Raw genomic sequence first — 16663 nt, forward strand, 5'->3', positions numbered from 1 at the left:
TCATGAAAGGAAATGCGATACCGTGATTTCATTTCCGGTCATCGACTCATAACAACATCCGGTCCCAAAATATATCGCTGTTTTGCAAATTTTCTTCCGTTATCCCACTTTTTTCTCTTTTGATTATTTGCTACACCATATAGCAGTATTTTGGTACATCCGTCATGGCGTCAGAAAAATTATATTAAATTGGATAACACACGTTTTTTTGTGGAACATTTTCTAGAAAAATTTTGGTTTTCGGGCTTACAAAATCATGTACAATAACAACAATTGCAGCCGCTGGGCCATCAACCGGGTCGCACGTTCTGTGAATGGGCCCATAACGAGATGACCACCGACAGAACAAATTTTTGTTCAGCGATGGATCTTCTTTTCTGGTTAATAAAAATTCCCATTGGGAATGGTTAAGAAAACAATGTTAATAGGCCGTTGCATCTTTAAAAATTCACTTTTTGGTGTGCTCTATGGGCAGAGAAACTCATTTGCCCGTGCGAAGACCCATAATATTACACTTAATGAGGGACGCTATGAAGCCATAATTAACACCTTTTTCTGGCCTGAATTAGAAGGTGTTGATGTTGATTCTAACAAAACGGCACTACTTGCCATACAACATAATCGAAACTGAATTGAATAAAACTTTTGGTAAGCGCATTATCCGACGTCGGCAGCTTTTGGCGGGGCCTCCAAAATCGTGGAATTTCTGGACTATTTTCGGTGGAATAATGTGAAGTCGCTTGTACACGCAGCTAAGCAGAAGACGATTAACGACTTGGAAGATTAAAATCGTGACATTATTGTTGACATACGCTTCCAATTGCTGAAAGAAGTGGTCCTCTCGAAATATTTTTTAGAACTTAATAGAAAATCTTTATATTTAAAATAAAGCTAACGCAACATTAAATTATAATAAAACTATTTATTTCTTTAACAATCTTGCAGAATAAATTAGCATATAAAAAAATACATTTTAAGTACAACTGCCTTATTAAAAATTTACTTTTTTGTTAATAAGGAATTGTATTTAATGTAAGAACAGAGAAGTCATGTACACATACATATATACACCATCTTCAGATACGAATCGTGAAAGTAAATCATGTGCTTGAACAGCAGTAGACACTCAGCAATCCACTTAACATAACGGCAGTTGGCCAGAAAACGATTTTAGTTACAGCCATGATGAAATTATGAGAATATACAGAAAACTATTTTTGCAGGCTTCTTACAAGTGACATTTGAGGTAGGTCGAATGATAATAATTTGCGAACATTGCGTACTCAGAAGTGCGCCGTTTAAGTGTAATGAACTGCAGACTTTCACGAGTTCTTTTACTCAGGTGCCATCAATTTATTTCAAGTGCCTTCACTTCACAGAAAACAAGCAAAAAAGGGCTAAGTTCATGTGGAGCCGAATATTTTATACACTCGGAAGGTGCAGGTAACGGGTGATTTTTTTGAGGTTAGGATTTTCATGCATTAGTATTTGACAGATCACGTGGGATTTCAGACATGGTGTCAAAGAGAAAGATGCTCAGTATGCTTTGACATTTCATCATGAATAGACTTACTAACGAGCAACGCTTGCAAATCATTGAATTTTATTACCACAATCAGTGTTCGGTTCTTTTCTTTTTTATCGACAAATTTTGTTCAGCGATGAGGCTCATTTCTGGTTGAATGGCTACGTAAATAAGCAAAATTGCCGCATTTGGGGTGAAGAGCAACCAGAAGCCGTTCAAGAACTGCCCATGCATCCCGAAAAATGCACTGTTTGGTGTGGTTTGTACGCTGGTGGAATCATTGGACCGTATTTTTTCAAAGATGCTGTTGGACGCAACGTTACGGTGAATGGCGATCGCTATCGTTCGATGCTAACAAACTTTTTGTTGCCAAAAATGGAAGAACTGAACTTGGTTGACATGTGGTTTCAACAAGATGGCGCTACATGCCACACAGCTCGCGATTCTATGGCCATTTTGAGGGAAAACTTCGGACAACAATTCATCTCAAGAAATGGACCCGTAAGTTGGCCACCAAGATCATGCGATTTAACGCCTTTAGACTATTTTTTGTGGGGCTACGTCAAGTCTAAAGTCTACAGAAATAAGCCAGCAACTATTCCAGCTTTGGAAGACAACATTTCCGAAGAAATTCGGGCTATTCCGGCCGAAATGCTCGAAAAAGTTGCCCAAAATTGGACTTTCCGAATGGACCACCTAAGACGCAGCCGCGGTCAACATTTAAATGAAATTATCTTCAAAAAGTAAATGTCATGAACCAATCTAACGTTTCAAATAAAGAACCGATGAGATTTTGCAAATTTTATGCGTTTTTTTTTTAAAAAAAAGTTATCAAGCTCTTAAAAAATCACCGTTTACAAAGCTTTATTTATTCAATGAAAAGGCGACTGCATTGCAATTATACAAAAACATTCAAATCAGCATCAAGTGAGAGTACGCTTGTATGTGATATATTATGTACCAAATGAGCTAATTTTATAACAAATGTAAAAGTATAATTTAATTTAATAATGTATTGTCCTAAAAATAACGAAAGTTTTTAATTTCAGGGATTTATGTAGCAATGTGTTGACAACACTAAAAAAATAACAAATCTGACAGTTTAGGCTTAGTAAAAATAGAGTTATGCGATGGAACATGTCTTCAATAATATTTCAAAAATAATATCGCAGTTCGAAATGCACCCACAATATGTCACTGTTTGGAGTAGGTTTAGGGCTGGGGCATAATTACAATAACACATATTAGATTTGTTTTTATACTCTCGCAACAAAGTTGCCAAGGAGAGTATTATAGTTTTGTTCACATAACGGTTGTTTGTAAGTCCTAAAACTAAAAGAGTTAAATATAGGGTTATATATACCAAAGTGATCAGGGCGACGAGTAGAGTTGAAATCCGGATGTCTGTCTGTCCGGCCGTCCGTCTGTCCGTCCGTGCAAGCTGCAACTTGAGTAAAGTTTGAGATATCATGATGAAACTTGGTACACGTATTTCTTGGCTCCATAAGAAGGTTAAGTTCGAAGGTGGGCAAAATCGGTCCACTGTCGCGCCCACAAAATTGCGAAAACCGAAAACCTATAAAGTGTCATAACTAAGCCATAAATAAAGGTATTAAAGGGAAATTTGGCACAAAGGATCGCATTAGGGAGGGGCATATTTGGACGTAATTTTTTTGGAAAAGTGGGCGTGGCCCCGCACCCTACTAAGTTTTTTGTACATATCTCGGAAACTACTATAGCTATGTCAACGAAACTCTACAGAATCATTTCCTTCAGCAATTTCCACATACAGTTAAAAAATGGAAGAAATATGATAATAACCACGCCCACCTCCCATACAAAGGTTATGCTGAAAATCACTAAAAGTGCGTTAACCGACTAACAAAAAACGTCAGAAACACAAAATTTTACGGAAGAAATGGCAGAAGGAAGCTGTACCCAGCCTTTTTTTTTTAAATCGAAAATGGGCGTGGCGTCGCCCACTTATGGACCAAACACCATATCTCAGGAACTACTCTACTGATTTCAATGAAATTCGGTATATGATATTTCCTTAACACCCTGACGACATGTACGAAATATGGGCGAAATCGGTTCACAACCACGCTTTCTTCCAATATAACGCTATTTTGAATTCCATTTGATGCATTCTCTGTGTAATATACACTAAGGTGGGCCAAAAATTAGTTTATATTTTATTTTTCGTAGTTACCATGAAAATCTCATTCAACATGACTAAAAACAAGTCCTGGTAAAATCTGAGCTCTTTATATTAATATTAAGAGGTGCCTCATCGACATTTTCGATTTCCCATATAAATTACATGGAAAAAAAAATCATTTTTTTTTGTGGTGGTTATTGTGCGGAGGTTGTAATGTGCAATATAAACTAATTTTTGGCCCACCTTAATATATATGTACATTAGGAACCAATGATGATAGCGGAATAAAACTTTACACAAATACGGTATTTGAGCTGAGGTATCCCTTGTGGAAAAATTGTCGTGATCGGAATATAACTTTTCAAGGTCCCTGATATCGAACACGAAGAACTCAGTGCCTAACCTAACCTAACCTAATTTTCCACCGAAAATATCGGTAAATCTCTCAGAATTTAATTCTAATTAATTTTACAGCAAAATAAAAAAATATGTAAATGACGGATAATGAAATCTCGATTATCACTTTATCATGCGAGAGTATAAAATGTTCGGTGACACCCGAACTTAGCCCTTCCTTACTTGTTATGGTGTTATTTAAAACCACAGGTCTATCGCACCGAGCCCACAACCACGCAAGAATATTCAATGATTTATACGCCACATTTATGTAGAGTAGTCATGGTCAGGTGTATGTAAAGCCGTGGAAATCATTTTTTTGTGTATGTTTACATAAACAACCCTATCGTATGTGCTTTATGATTCAATAAAAAAATTAGAATCGAAAGATTAAAAACGGTGTCTTCTTTTTAATTCCAATCTTGCTTTAAATATTAGGTATATGAGGAGAAAGTTATCCACCGTTCACTTCTATCAAAACTCATGCATTTCTACCAACTTAACCTCTTTAACGTCAAGTAGAAAGTATAGCATTATTTGAACTTTTGGAATTACTCAAGTATACTCGAGAAGTTGTTTGCACGTTATTTTAGGAATATACGTAAATCATTATTACAATCAGAATAACGGGCTTTTTAAAAAGAACGCTACAAAAATACGCATGCAGAAGTTCAGACGCTGAATCCACTTTTAGGCGGTTTTCAAGAATAAATCGGCCATGACTGCCTAGTCCATATCATCCAAGTCGGGCCAAAAATATTCGGTTATCATTAAGCGGTAGTGACAATAACAGTACGCGCCGGTCTTGATCAATGACGCTACCAGCCCATAAACCGCACCAAACCGTAATTTTTTCGGTATGCAATGGTGACTCATTGATATCCCAAACCATTTTTGTTTTTTTTTAACTTACATAGCGCTCTTATTGAAAATCTCGCTATATTGCGTATTGGGCGTTGGAGTATTTCGTTTTCTGAATTAAGGTTTGGTATATCCAATATTATACGTTCAATTTATGACGCGAAGACATCTTTTATATTGACCAACTGATACTAGAAGCAATATTGACCCAGTTTTATCACGACATATGTATTATTACCAGTTAACGGAGCTCTCTGAGTTTCATTAAGATGCGAGGACATACTGCTATCACAACAATATTTTTTTTCTGTATTTCAGTAATATGTTTTACAGATCTGCCGATGTCAGCCCTAAGTACTGAGGTACGGGTACTCTTTAAAAAATGTGCATTTTTCGAAGCTAAGCTCTGAAAAACCAGCTAAATATAGTTTCAGAAAAGCTAAATTGGTATTACTTAAAATTTAAGTCTAGAGCATTCTACTGACTTTTTAAAGAAATGCTTTGGTAATAATGTAAGTTTTCACTTTTATTATAGTTTCAAATGATCGAAAAAGTTTTAAAATTTTAATAAATCATGCACTCAAATAACGGTACAATAAATATAATGCATTAAACGTCTGTTTATCTGTTCGTAATCTATTTTTTTGATCGATGTGACATATTTACCATAAAAAAGTAGTATCCAGATAATCTTTGTACTTAGTATATTAGTAGAAGAAGGCTTTTTTCACATAGGAGACAAATTATTTGGTAACTAAAGTTTCATAATTCGAACACGATATTCATATGACTGAAATTTATTGCAATATGTTCGTTTAGCCCTTAGGAAACCTTTTAAATCACATTTTTGGCAAAAATACACGAAACACATTTGCATATCATTAGCTTCCTAAGAGTAAAGTTAAAAGCACTGCACTATGAACTTCAACTTTACACTAGCACATATATTTCGAATGGAAGTTGTGTACAACCGCATTACTCACTAATGCTCCCGCACTGTGAACTTGAAACCCGCGCCAGATATGCGCGCTATACAACCAAAAAAGACGTACGACCGTTGCGAGCAGAGATTCAAACGCAACTGTGCAACGATGTTTTTGGCAAACGCAAGTACCAAAGGCATTTTTGGGCACAACACATCAGCAAGCGAACGATAAAAAATTCATATTCGACATAAGTACATACAGCCACATCAAGCACATGTTGCCGCCATGAGTAACGTAACATTATACATTTCTACTAATTTCGAAAAAGCTCAACAGCAAGGATATGCCTAAAGGCATTACATTGAGAGTATTCGGTTTGCGAGTGCAGCTTCGGTTGAGGACGAGCGTGCGTGTGAGAGATTTGAAGTAAAAAGAGAAAGTATATGAGGCAAGCTAGACAAACCGTAAGTGCTCAAGGTTACTTTGGATTTTGGTCAGCCTTGAACGGAAGCTGTACGACATTGCGACGAGGCCATTCGCTCGAGTAGTGGAGATGTTATATGCTGTAGTATGTGTGTGCGTGTCTTGTTTGGGGAGGAAAACAACTGTTGCAAATATGTTGATATTACCGCATTGCAGCCAGCCAGACCACTAGGCTATGTCAATTACCTTGGCAAAAGCAACGAACCCCTCGGTAGCATCGGCATTGCTACCACCTTCACGATTGACTGTCGATGACTTTAAACACTACTAATGTATACCGGTAAAAACGGGTAGGATAAAGAAATATACCAGAACAACAAGATGTATGTACCTGCGAACACGTAATCTTAACTGTTGATTTTTCACTAATGTTTTGCGATAGCTGCAACAAGTTTGTCTTACTGGACCGGAAGAAATTGAGTATGTTCAAAAATGAGCATCTCGAAGGCATACTAGTGTATTGAGAGAAAAATATATGTGACTTTTTATTTATTTTCATTAATGTGATCAAACCACAAACCTTGTCTGATTTTTATTATGATAATGGGCATGCGAAAATCGTTCGTTATGAGGTCACAATGTCTTAATTGTACTTATATTTATTGTATACTAGCTGACCCCGCAGCCGTTGTCCTGCGTGAAAATATGTGTTTTGAAATGAAAAGAAAGTAAATTTATCATTTGAGACGCAAATGGTGCGGTGGCATACCAAGCCTCTCCAAAGAATTTAGAAATTCCACTAGATAATTCACGACATCGTCCTCATTGTCAAGACGAACCATCGATTTGTATGAGCGCAAGTTTCCCGGAATTTGACTTTGAATCTCCCAGTTTAAGTCAACAATATCGGTATTTTTGGCAGCTAAGATTGCGCGTACACTTAAGGAATCGTAGTTACGATAATTTGGCAAATGTCCGAACATTCGTGATGAGTTATCTTTCGTGAGTTGATAAACGGAGAAAACGGGAAGACAATGTAAAATGAAGTTGAACCGCGAACATTTATCAATAGCAACCAAAGGTAGAAACAATCGTCGTTTTTCGGGTGGATTGTGTAAATTCGTCCCAATTGATAACACATCTGGATGTCCATATACTGGTTGGCCTTGCTTTCTGCGTAATTATTTCTTCAAAGATGCATTCCATGTATAATATCAAGGTATTTCCGAATGTCCTCGCAAACGGATCTGTGACGAAAATTGAGCAAACAATCGTAAATGTTAATTTTGTTGCTGGCGGTGTTTCCAGTGGCTGTACTGTATTCCCTGGGTTGAAATACACTCTTTGGCCATTCTCCTAATTAACTGCGAGACGCACAACAGTCGGAAAACGTTCATGAATTGCAAAAGTAAATATTTCACAAAGCGCATCGACCGTATCGTATTGCTTCCTTTGGTGACGTACTTAGAAACGCATTTTATAGATTTTACCCAACTGCAATACTCAATATTGATATGAGTTGATAATGTGAATTAGACAACAGTGGAGAATATGGTACGATTCATGTGTTGTCAACTTCGATATTCACTCTTCTAAATTAATTGCTGAATGTGCTGCCACTGTCGTCTGGTGGGCGACGCCGATAGAGTGGATATCCATTATTTCTAGCTTGTGTTTCCGAAAGGAACGTGAATACTGTTTCGTACATTTATTGTCAGACATACAAACCGAAGTGGGATTGTGGTGTCGTCAAGGTCCATGAACCATATTGGTTTTCATCACTTCGTATAATAGTGGATCTTTCTCTGCATCAGGAATTTCCGCGGAAATAAGTTTATTAATTTGATCTGGTGTAACAACCATCCACCGTCCAAAGAAGAATGTGTACGTGCGACAAACCTCTTTTTTGTCACTCAACTGAGTACATCTAGCATCTAACAGCACCATATATGCGTTGCTTCAAGATAATGTCCATCGAAGCTGTAGTTTGAAAAGTCTTGCTGTGAGATCGTGACGATCGCTTGTTGATTGACCGCGATCCATAATACCGCATGTACATATATCATCGCATCCTGGGAGTACTCGGCCACGTGCCTTGGGCTGCTAATGTATGTTGATACCAAAAAGAACGCAGACCGATATTAGCGCGACCTCTTCATGGCATCGTAACAAATTTCAATCTGTAATTAATCACTTTGTGTGCAGCACACATAACATTTTCACGGAATAATTTTCAAAAAATTTTGAAGCAAACGACAAATTTGAACGATTCAAATAATTGAAAAACAAAACAAAAAAAAAAAATAAAACAAAAATTTGTATGGAAGAAATTAACTTTTTGAAATTTTCCAATTTTCCAACTTTTCCTCACGAAAATCATACGGGTTTTTTTATTTTTATACCTTCCCCGATCCACACAGAACATTCTCTGAAAATTTCATCAAGGTTGGTTCAGTCGTTCTCTTAGCGTTACTAATAAACAAACATTCATTCGTTTGTATGGAAAAAAGAAAGGGGCTGTTTTTAGGGGATTTCCGGCAATTATTCGAATTTTTTTTAAAAAAAAAGAATTGGCAAAATTGGTTCAGGCGTTGTTGAGTTATGCGCTTACCAACACATTTTGCGATTCATTTTATATACAGTTTGTCAAGAAACTCTTTACACACTGAAAATTTACAGCATTTTTTTATTTTGCATACACAAACAAACACCTTCTGTTAAATTTTATCTAATTTTTTTATTGTAGAACTGTTGAATAGAATGTGCTTAGTTAATAAGTGCAAAAACAAATACAAAATATTGCAAGGTTAAATATTAATTCAACTAAATAGTAGTTTACACATTTTTGACACTGTCAAGAAACTCTTTACACATTTTGTTTTTTGCTTGTGTTTTGTTTTTCTTGAAAAAAAAACGGTACTTTTACCGCTATCTATGATTTTGCAGTCATCGCCTTTTTGAATTCTTTCTCATTTAATTGTGAAATATTGATAAACGCGTGTTATAAAGCGACTTTTTGAAATTTTTAAAATGCCTGGAAAAAGATTGACCTCCGATGTAGTCCAATTGATTTATTACAATCACCAACTGGGAAAATCTGCGGCAGAATTATCAAAAATGTTTTGTGTCTCCAGAAAAACAATTTATAATGCTTCAAGTCGCGCGGAAAATGAAGGCAGACTTGAAGCAAAAGGTGGAGGTGGCCGTAAGAAAAAGATTTGCGAACGGGATAACCGCCTAATCATGCGTAAGATCGACCAAAATCCCCGAATTTCTACAAGAACCCTTGCCAAAGAGCTGGAAGAAGAGTGTGGCACAGTCGTTTCACACGAAACAGTACGCCAAGCAATTCTGCGGCATAAGTACACTTCAAGAGTTGCTCGAAGGAAACCGCTGCTTTCCCAGATAAATGTTGAAAGACGTTATACTTTTGCTGTTAACATGGTCAGCATGCCGGCAGATAATTGGGATGATGTCATTTTCAGTGACGAAACTAAAATCGTGCTGTATTATAATGATGGACCAACCAGAGTATGGCGCAAGGCATTAACAGCGTTGGATCAGCGCAACATCATTCCGACTGTTAAATTTGGAAAATTGTCGGTTATGATTTGGGGATGCATCAGCAGTAAAGGGGTCGGAGAGCTGGCATTTATAGAAAATACTATGAATGCTGAGCAGTATCTCTCAATTCTCAAGACCCATTTGAAGCAGAGTGCCGAAAAATTTGGGTTTATTGCCGACAATAAGCCTTAATTTAAATTTTACCAGGATAATGACCCCAAGCATAAAGAGCTTAATGTGCGGACATAAAGGAGCCATGTCAACTGCCAAAAGGTGATTGACACACCTCCCCAGAGCCCAGACCTTAACCCAATTGAAAATTTATGGACACACTTAAAAAAAAAGTGGCAAAAAGGCAGCCCCAAAATCGAACAGAGCTGAAAACGGCAGTGATTGAAGAGTGGCAAAAGATACCCTCTGAATATGACGTCCAAAAGCTAGTTAATTCCATGAAAAAACGCCTCCAGCACGTAGTTAATGCAAAGGGGGGACATACCAAATATTAAAGTTAGATTAAGATAGTATAAGTTATTAAATACGTTTATTAAACCGTAGCTAAAGCACTTTGTGTAAAGAGTTTCTTGACAGTGTCAAAAATGTGTAAACTCATATTTTGTTGTTTTAAAATTTTCCCTCTCGTTGTATTGTTTTTATTTTTGTGCATACTAATTTAAAATTTGCTAAATAATAGTTCTGCATTAAAAAATTACTAAAGGCGTTATTTTTGCATGCAAAGTTAAACAATATGTTTTTTTTAGGGTGTAAAGAGTTTCTTGACAAACGTATGTAGTATAAGATTATTTGAAATTAGTATTTTTTTATATTTTTTACTTCGTTAAATCCCGAGTGGCGTATATATCTAAAACCGTCGTTAGTAGTACTTTAACAACAAATAACTGGATTTTTACTGCACTCCTCATCCTCATGCCTGACTCATCAATGCCTTTTAACGTATTTTTATAGTCTTGCAACATGTTGCTATAAAGTGTACATAAAAGTTAAGCTTGTTTGTGTCACCTAAAGCAATCGAGTTACATATAGGGTTATATATACACATGTAAATGATCAGGATCAAGAGACGAGTTCACATTCGGGGAAATTGTCTATTCGTCCGTCCGTCAGTCTGAATGTCTGTGCAAGCTGTAGCTTGATTCAAAATTGGGATATCTTCATGGAACTGGTATATTTAATTCGTGTGCGAACATTGCGCGTTTACTTCATTGTTGCAAAACTGCAGTGTTAAGGAAAATTTTTCTTATAAAAAGGATTTGTACAGACAAGTTTGGCAGTAATGGTTAAAAGGTTCTGCCATTTTCAAAGTATCGTCCCTTAACGCACTTTCCATTTAACAGGAGAGTAAAATTTAGATCTTTAACCCTTTTAAGAGCTCCTTCAACAGTCAATCCAGCCTTCGCAGTGAAATCTACTGACATCATTTAAGTGAGTATTTTCAAAACAGATAAACTACGTCGAGCAACACACCTAAAATATTTTTAAATTAACTTAAAAATTTAAGAAAAGTTTGGATGCCACTCCATATTTCGACTTAATGGGGTTAGTAAAAATATGTAAAAGTAAAGTTTTGTCACATTTCGTTATGTATTTATTACAGTTTAGTATCAAATGGTGAACTTTATGAAAAATTTTTGATTTTCACCCTGTACACCAGTCTCAAAAGCATATATTTTAATCAATTGGTTAAATTCTCTGACATGTCATTTGTATATAAAAAAAAACAATATTTAATTCTACAACTTAGCATAATTGCATTGAAGTAAAATTCTTCATGTTTTGTTTTACCGTAAGTATACTATATTAGAAAACATAACATAACTTATGTTTAAGATTTTAATATATTTAACATGTTGTAAATGATTTTTTAAATAAGTTCAGGATAAAAATTTAGTTTACGTCGAGCTAACGACACGTACGTACCACTAAATTACCGAGTTCCCAGACCCAAATAAAACAACAGTTAAGACACTTTTCGTTAGTAATAATTTCCGATTTTTATTTCTCAATATTAATATTACGCTTTAGATCATTTGAAGCTCATACCAATTTGCTTCTTCAAAATACTTGTATACATAGGACATAAAGTACAAACCAGGCTTAATTGAGTATTTTATATATAGACATGGTCAGATATGTACATATTTATACACACGATTTATTATGCAAGCATACACATAAACTTTTGATCGTAAACCTTGGCTTTATGTTATTTTATTGTGGTTCAAGCATATCCAAGTATTATAGTATATTAATATTATACATTGGTTATTTATTTATAATTCGCATTTTATGAAGGCATTTTTAGTAAAGCAATTAAGCATGTTAATTATCGTTACTTTATTCTTTTTACTTTTTATGTTTGTGCATAAAATTGTGCGCTAGATCGTTTTGATTCATATATTTATATGTAAGTAAATAATCGATTTCTTAACTTCTCTATCACTGCTCAGGCACAGCTGCTTTGAAGCTTTGATATATACAGTTTTGGAAACTATAGGGGAATGTAAATAAGTTGTGCTTATATGCGAAAATTACATATCCAATAGATTGCAGTAAAGTCCCACCACCTCCATACATACATATGAACTTATCACTTAAGGAGCTAATGCGCATCTTGAGCATTAAGATGCAGAAAAGCTATTAAAATTAATTTGAGTATGCAATTAATTGAGAGTATTCAAACTTTTCCAGTTTTTTCACACCGATTTATACTTAGTCTAATGAAGGCAGTAGAGTAAAAGTTTTTCTTACAGATCATGAGGAGCAATGCACTTACACACTCACTCAAATGAAAATCAAAATAAAAAATTTTTACATTTATACGAGTTTTTTTGTTTTGAAAGAATAGTGCGTGAAATAAATGAAAAAGTTTGAACGAGCAAGAAAAATCAATACGAATAAATCTTAAACGAAACTTGTATGTGTAAGTGCAATATTTATAATTCATTATTTGATATAAACACTTCCAAATATTCTGATAAATGTTATTTTTTTCACTATTCATTTGCTTGCTATTTCTCACTTAAATAACAAAATATTATATAATAGTCATGTTTTGCCATGTTTATCAAATTTTAGTGAATGCGAACACATTTCCCAGATTAGTTGTTATTTTTATATCAACGACACTTTTAGATTGATGAGGTCGTACTATTTAATTATTCATATCACCACTGATATTTGCTGGTGGCTTTATCCCCACACAAAAGTCAAAGCTTTTATTATATCTAAACAAAAACAATTACTGCTCAACGCTGTTGGGCATCAAGAAAAGTTATGTAAATCGTATCAGCGTTGCCTATGCTTGCTTTTAGCAGAAAAGCACGTGAAAATCGCATGCCGGAGATTACACTTACATATGTACATGTGTGTTGTTTCACAGCCGCACAGTGAGCTGAAATCAGAATGATCTCGAACAAAAATTGAAAAACTTGTATTTGCAACTACAATTTGTTTATGTTTGTGTGTCGATTTTATCTTATGAAGCGGGGTCTATATGATTATAATATAACATAGTTTTTTAGAGCTGAATCCATGCGCTTATTTCAACATAGGTGATGTTGCGTCGAAAATCATTTCAAAAGCCAGTATGGTAGAATCACTTCCACAGTAGTTGTTTTGTCGATTTAGACTAGTATTAATTATGATCTTGAACCCAACACTTTAAGCTTCATATAATTTTAAATTCGTATGCTAGCTTTAAGACTATTGGTGGCAATTTTATCATAGTTACATTGCCTAACATCTGTAATCTTTCAATAAATTTGTGCATCTAAATTTCGAATTTAACCGATCATAAAACGGTTAAATGCGGCAAAAATGCCAAACTATTTCACCCATGTTTATAATTTGTGTATGCACTGATGTTTTAACTGCCTAAACCTGTGAGAAATAGAAACTGCCAGCAATGAGGGTAGAAATACTGCTAGTGTGTGCGACTGATATGAAATCCGGTGTAAGTTTAACCATAGATACAAAAGAAAATACAACGATCTATGTACATATGTCTAAATATTTCAGTATATACCAACATCAGATGTACATATACAATATATTAAAGATTTCTATGTACATAAACACCATTTCATCTATTCGTTATATATTTACGAGCACATTAAATATACACTGGATCGTCTGCTGATTTTCTTTCCTTCTTATATTTGTGTTGAAAATACTTTTCGCAAAAATTAAAAATTTATTATTTGCTTTTACAGTAGTTGCTAGACTAGCTGTTTATTTAACCTATACGACTGACTATTGTGGCTTTGCACTGTGCATGTACTCTTGGTACCGAGAGCCTGTCTACTTGACTGAAAGACGTGGGTATGTGAATGTCACACTGTTTGCGGTTAGTAAACTTCAATTTGGTTGCGAGTGCCAAGTTTTGCATGAGGCTAATTTGCAAACTCGATAGAATTTTGATGGGCTTTAATGTAATGTGTTGACATTTGGACAGTTTCGTGCACACATATGTACATCCACATATTATATATTCAAATTAATGTGGCTGCTGTATGCTAAGTAGATATTTTGGGTGTCGCAGGCGTTATTGTGGGTGGTGTATGAACACATTGCTTTACGAAAGTTTTTAAATATATTTAAAGCAAATACGTTGGGTTTTACAAAATTGCACTTGCACATTCAGTTTCGAATTTATTATTAAAAAAAGTTTATATATGTGAAAACCTCACTTAAGGTATTTTGTTTAAACCTAATAAATCATGAATAAATTCATCTTTCAATATCAAATTGTTGTTCCAATTAATTTTATACATTGTTTTAAAATAATTATGAGTACAAGTACACATACATATTCTATGCGACCATACGAGCCGTTAATAGTTAATTTTTTTTATTTTAAGCATGCAGTGGCTGCAAGAGGATTGTTGAAATTGGCACTTGTGTTATGTATTCCTATTACGCCATATGCATATGTTTATAAATTTGGCAGCCCTATAGAGCTCAATACTTGCTAATTTAGATATATCGCATATAGGTAGGACAACCGTTAGATATACTTATATTCATACATACAAACTTATAGGTATTTATTATACACGTGGTATAGAGTGGCAATGACTTTTACTGAAAGCAGTGACTTTTGTATTATATTTTTTCCACCCTTTTGTTATCTTTCGCCTACGAACTCACAAATTCTGTGCTGAACTCCCTCGACCGTTGACGCATATGTGTGGTTATTGTTTGTGTGTACGCAGATATATAGCATCACGTTTACCAGTCACGTGATCGTGCTGCTTCGTTTTCTGTGTGGAATGTTGTGCTGCGGCGTGACTCTACATATTGGCTCTGGGTCTGCGCTACAATTTGGCCAGAACGTGGTGGTGGCGGTGGAGCCGGAATATGCTGCTGGAAGGTTGCCTGAAAAACGCAAAAATATCACATATAAAAATAGCAATGCAAAAGTATTTATTAGAGTGGGTTTACGTAATTATAAATCTTATACTGACATGTACATATATGTGGGCAAAATATAGTAAAACTTTTTAATATAAATTTCGCGCAAAAACCCATTCACAGAAATTTATTTTCTAGGTTGGTATGACTGTCAGTGACATCTGTGTCAAATGTCACATCAAAATATTCATGAGTGTTTAGTATACGTTTGTCTTCTGAAGTACATAAAGTACATTCGGCGATTTTTACGATGAGTTAAACTATTCAACAAAGAAGTGCCATTAAATTATGAGTGCGGAATCAAATTTCTGGTGCTGAAACATTCAGAATGATGGAAGAGACCTTCGGCGATAATGTTTTGTCGCGAGCAGGTACAAATTATTCGAAGAGGGTGCAAAATGCGTTGACGCCGAATCATGTCCAGGACAGCCATCAACATCAAGTGATGATCAACACGTCAATAAAATAAAAGAATTGGTGCTTGAGAAATGACGATGGCATTCAGAGATCTTGCTGGCATCAATCGAATATCGAAAGGATCAAACATAATCATTTGGGCAAAAGAAAAGTGAAAACACGATTGGTTTTCAAATCACTCAATTTTTTTGGAAACAGCGTCGCGTTAACGGCCGTGAAACAATGCTTTCCGACTACCAGGATATTTCTAAAATGCATTATTGGGAATGGGTCTCGGATCTACGCTTACTACCCAGAAACAGACGATCATGCGGACGAATATCATGTCAAAGGTGAGCCGAAGCCAAAAAAACACGACAACGCAGGTCAAAAAGGTTTTATTGGCAGTGTGACTTCTGGCTATTCAGCAAACTCAAACAACTCGAAACAACTTCGGTGAAACCGCTTTGAGTCGATTGAAGACATTAAACGTGATTGGAAGAAACTTTGGCAGTAGTGTATTGGGTCAAGGGAGATTACTTGAGGGGGACGAAATAGATTTCGAAGAAAAAATTAAGAATTTTAAAATTATAAACAAAGTCTTACTATTTGTTGCTCATAAGTACTCATATTAATTGAAAACTTTTCCACCAAATCGGAAATCGGTAATCTAACGGATTTTTCGAAAATCATAAAGGAGTCAAGTTATACTTGCTATTGTATGGAAATTATCAGTATATAACATATTTTCGAACGTAAACGAATTAATTTTTGATGTTTGCCTCCAAAATCGAAATATTTCCCTACCAGTTGGACCTGTTAAAAACTTAATTATTAATTATTTTATACACAAGTTAAAATATGAACGTGAATGATACATTTTCCTCATTTTTTCAATGTTGTAAAATACTTTTCCGATTTTCTCCATTTTGGAGACGAAAGTCGACAAACTAAGATATGCATATCTTTATTGCATGTTTC

At 35.2% G+C, this 16663-nt stretch overlaps 2 protein-coding genes across 14 annotated transcripts in view; both read right to left on the reverse strand.

Annotated features, from left to right (window-relative positions):
- Positions 1-6129, reverse strand: part of LOC105233121 (GTPase-activating Rap/Ran-GAP domain-like protein 3) — a 90997-nt gene extending 84868 nt beyond the window's left edge. The window contains exon 1 of the mRNA XM_029553345.2: positions 5610-6129. The gene's annotated coding sequence lies outside the window, so the exon portion shown is untranslated. The remainder of the gene's footprint in view (positions 1-5609) is intronic.
- A 5711-nt stretch (positions 6130-11840) lies between these two features.
- Positions 11841-16663, reverse strand: part of LOC105233122 (hypothetical protein) — a 40041-nt gene continuing 35218 nt past the window's right edge. For all 13 annotated transcript variants that reach the window (XM_049454323.1, XM_049454324.1, XM_049454312.1 and 10 more), the window contains one exon: positions 11841-15250. In XM_049454323.1, the coding sequence (XP_049310280.1) occupies positions 15104-15250 (147 nt within the window). In that variant the 3' untranslated portion in view covers positions 11841-15103. The remainder of the gene's footprint in view (positions 15251-16663) is intronic.

This window comes from Bactrocera dorsalis, chromosome 4, assembly GCF_023373825.1.
Source record: "Bactrocera dorsalis isolate Fly_Bdor chromosome 4, ASM2337382v1, whole genome shotgun sequence".
NCBI classification, from domain to species: domain Eukaryota; kingdom Metazoa; phylum Arthropoda; class Insecta; order Diptera; family Tephritidae; genus Bactrocera; species Bactrocera dorsalis.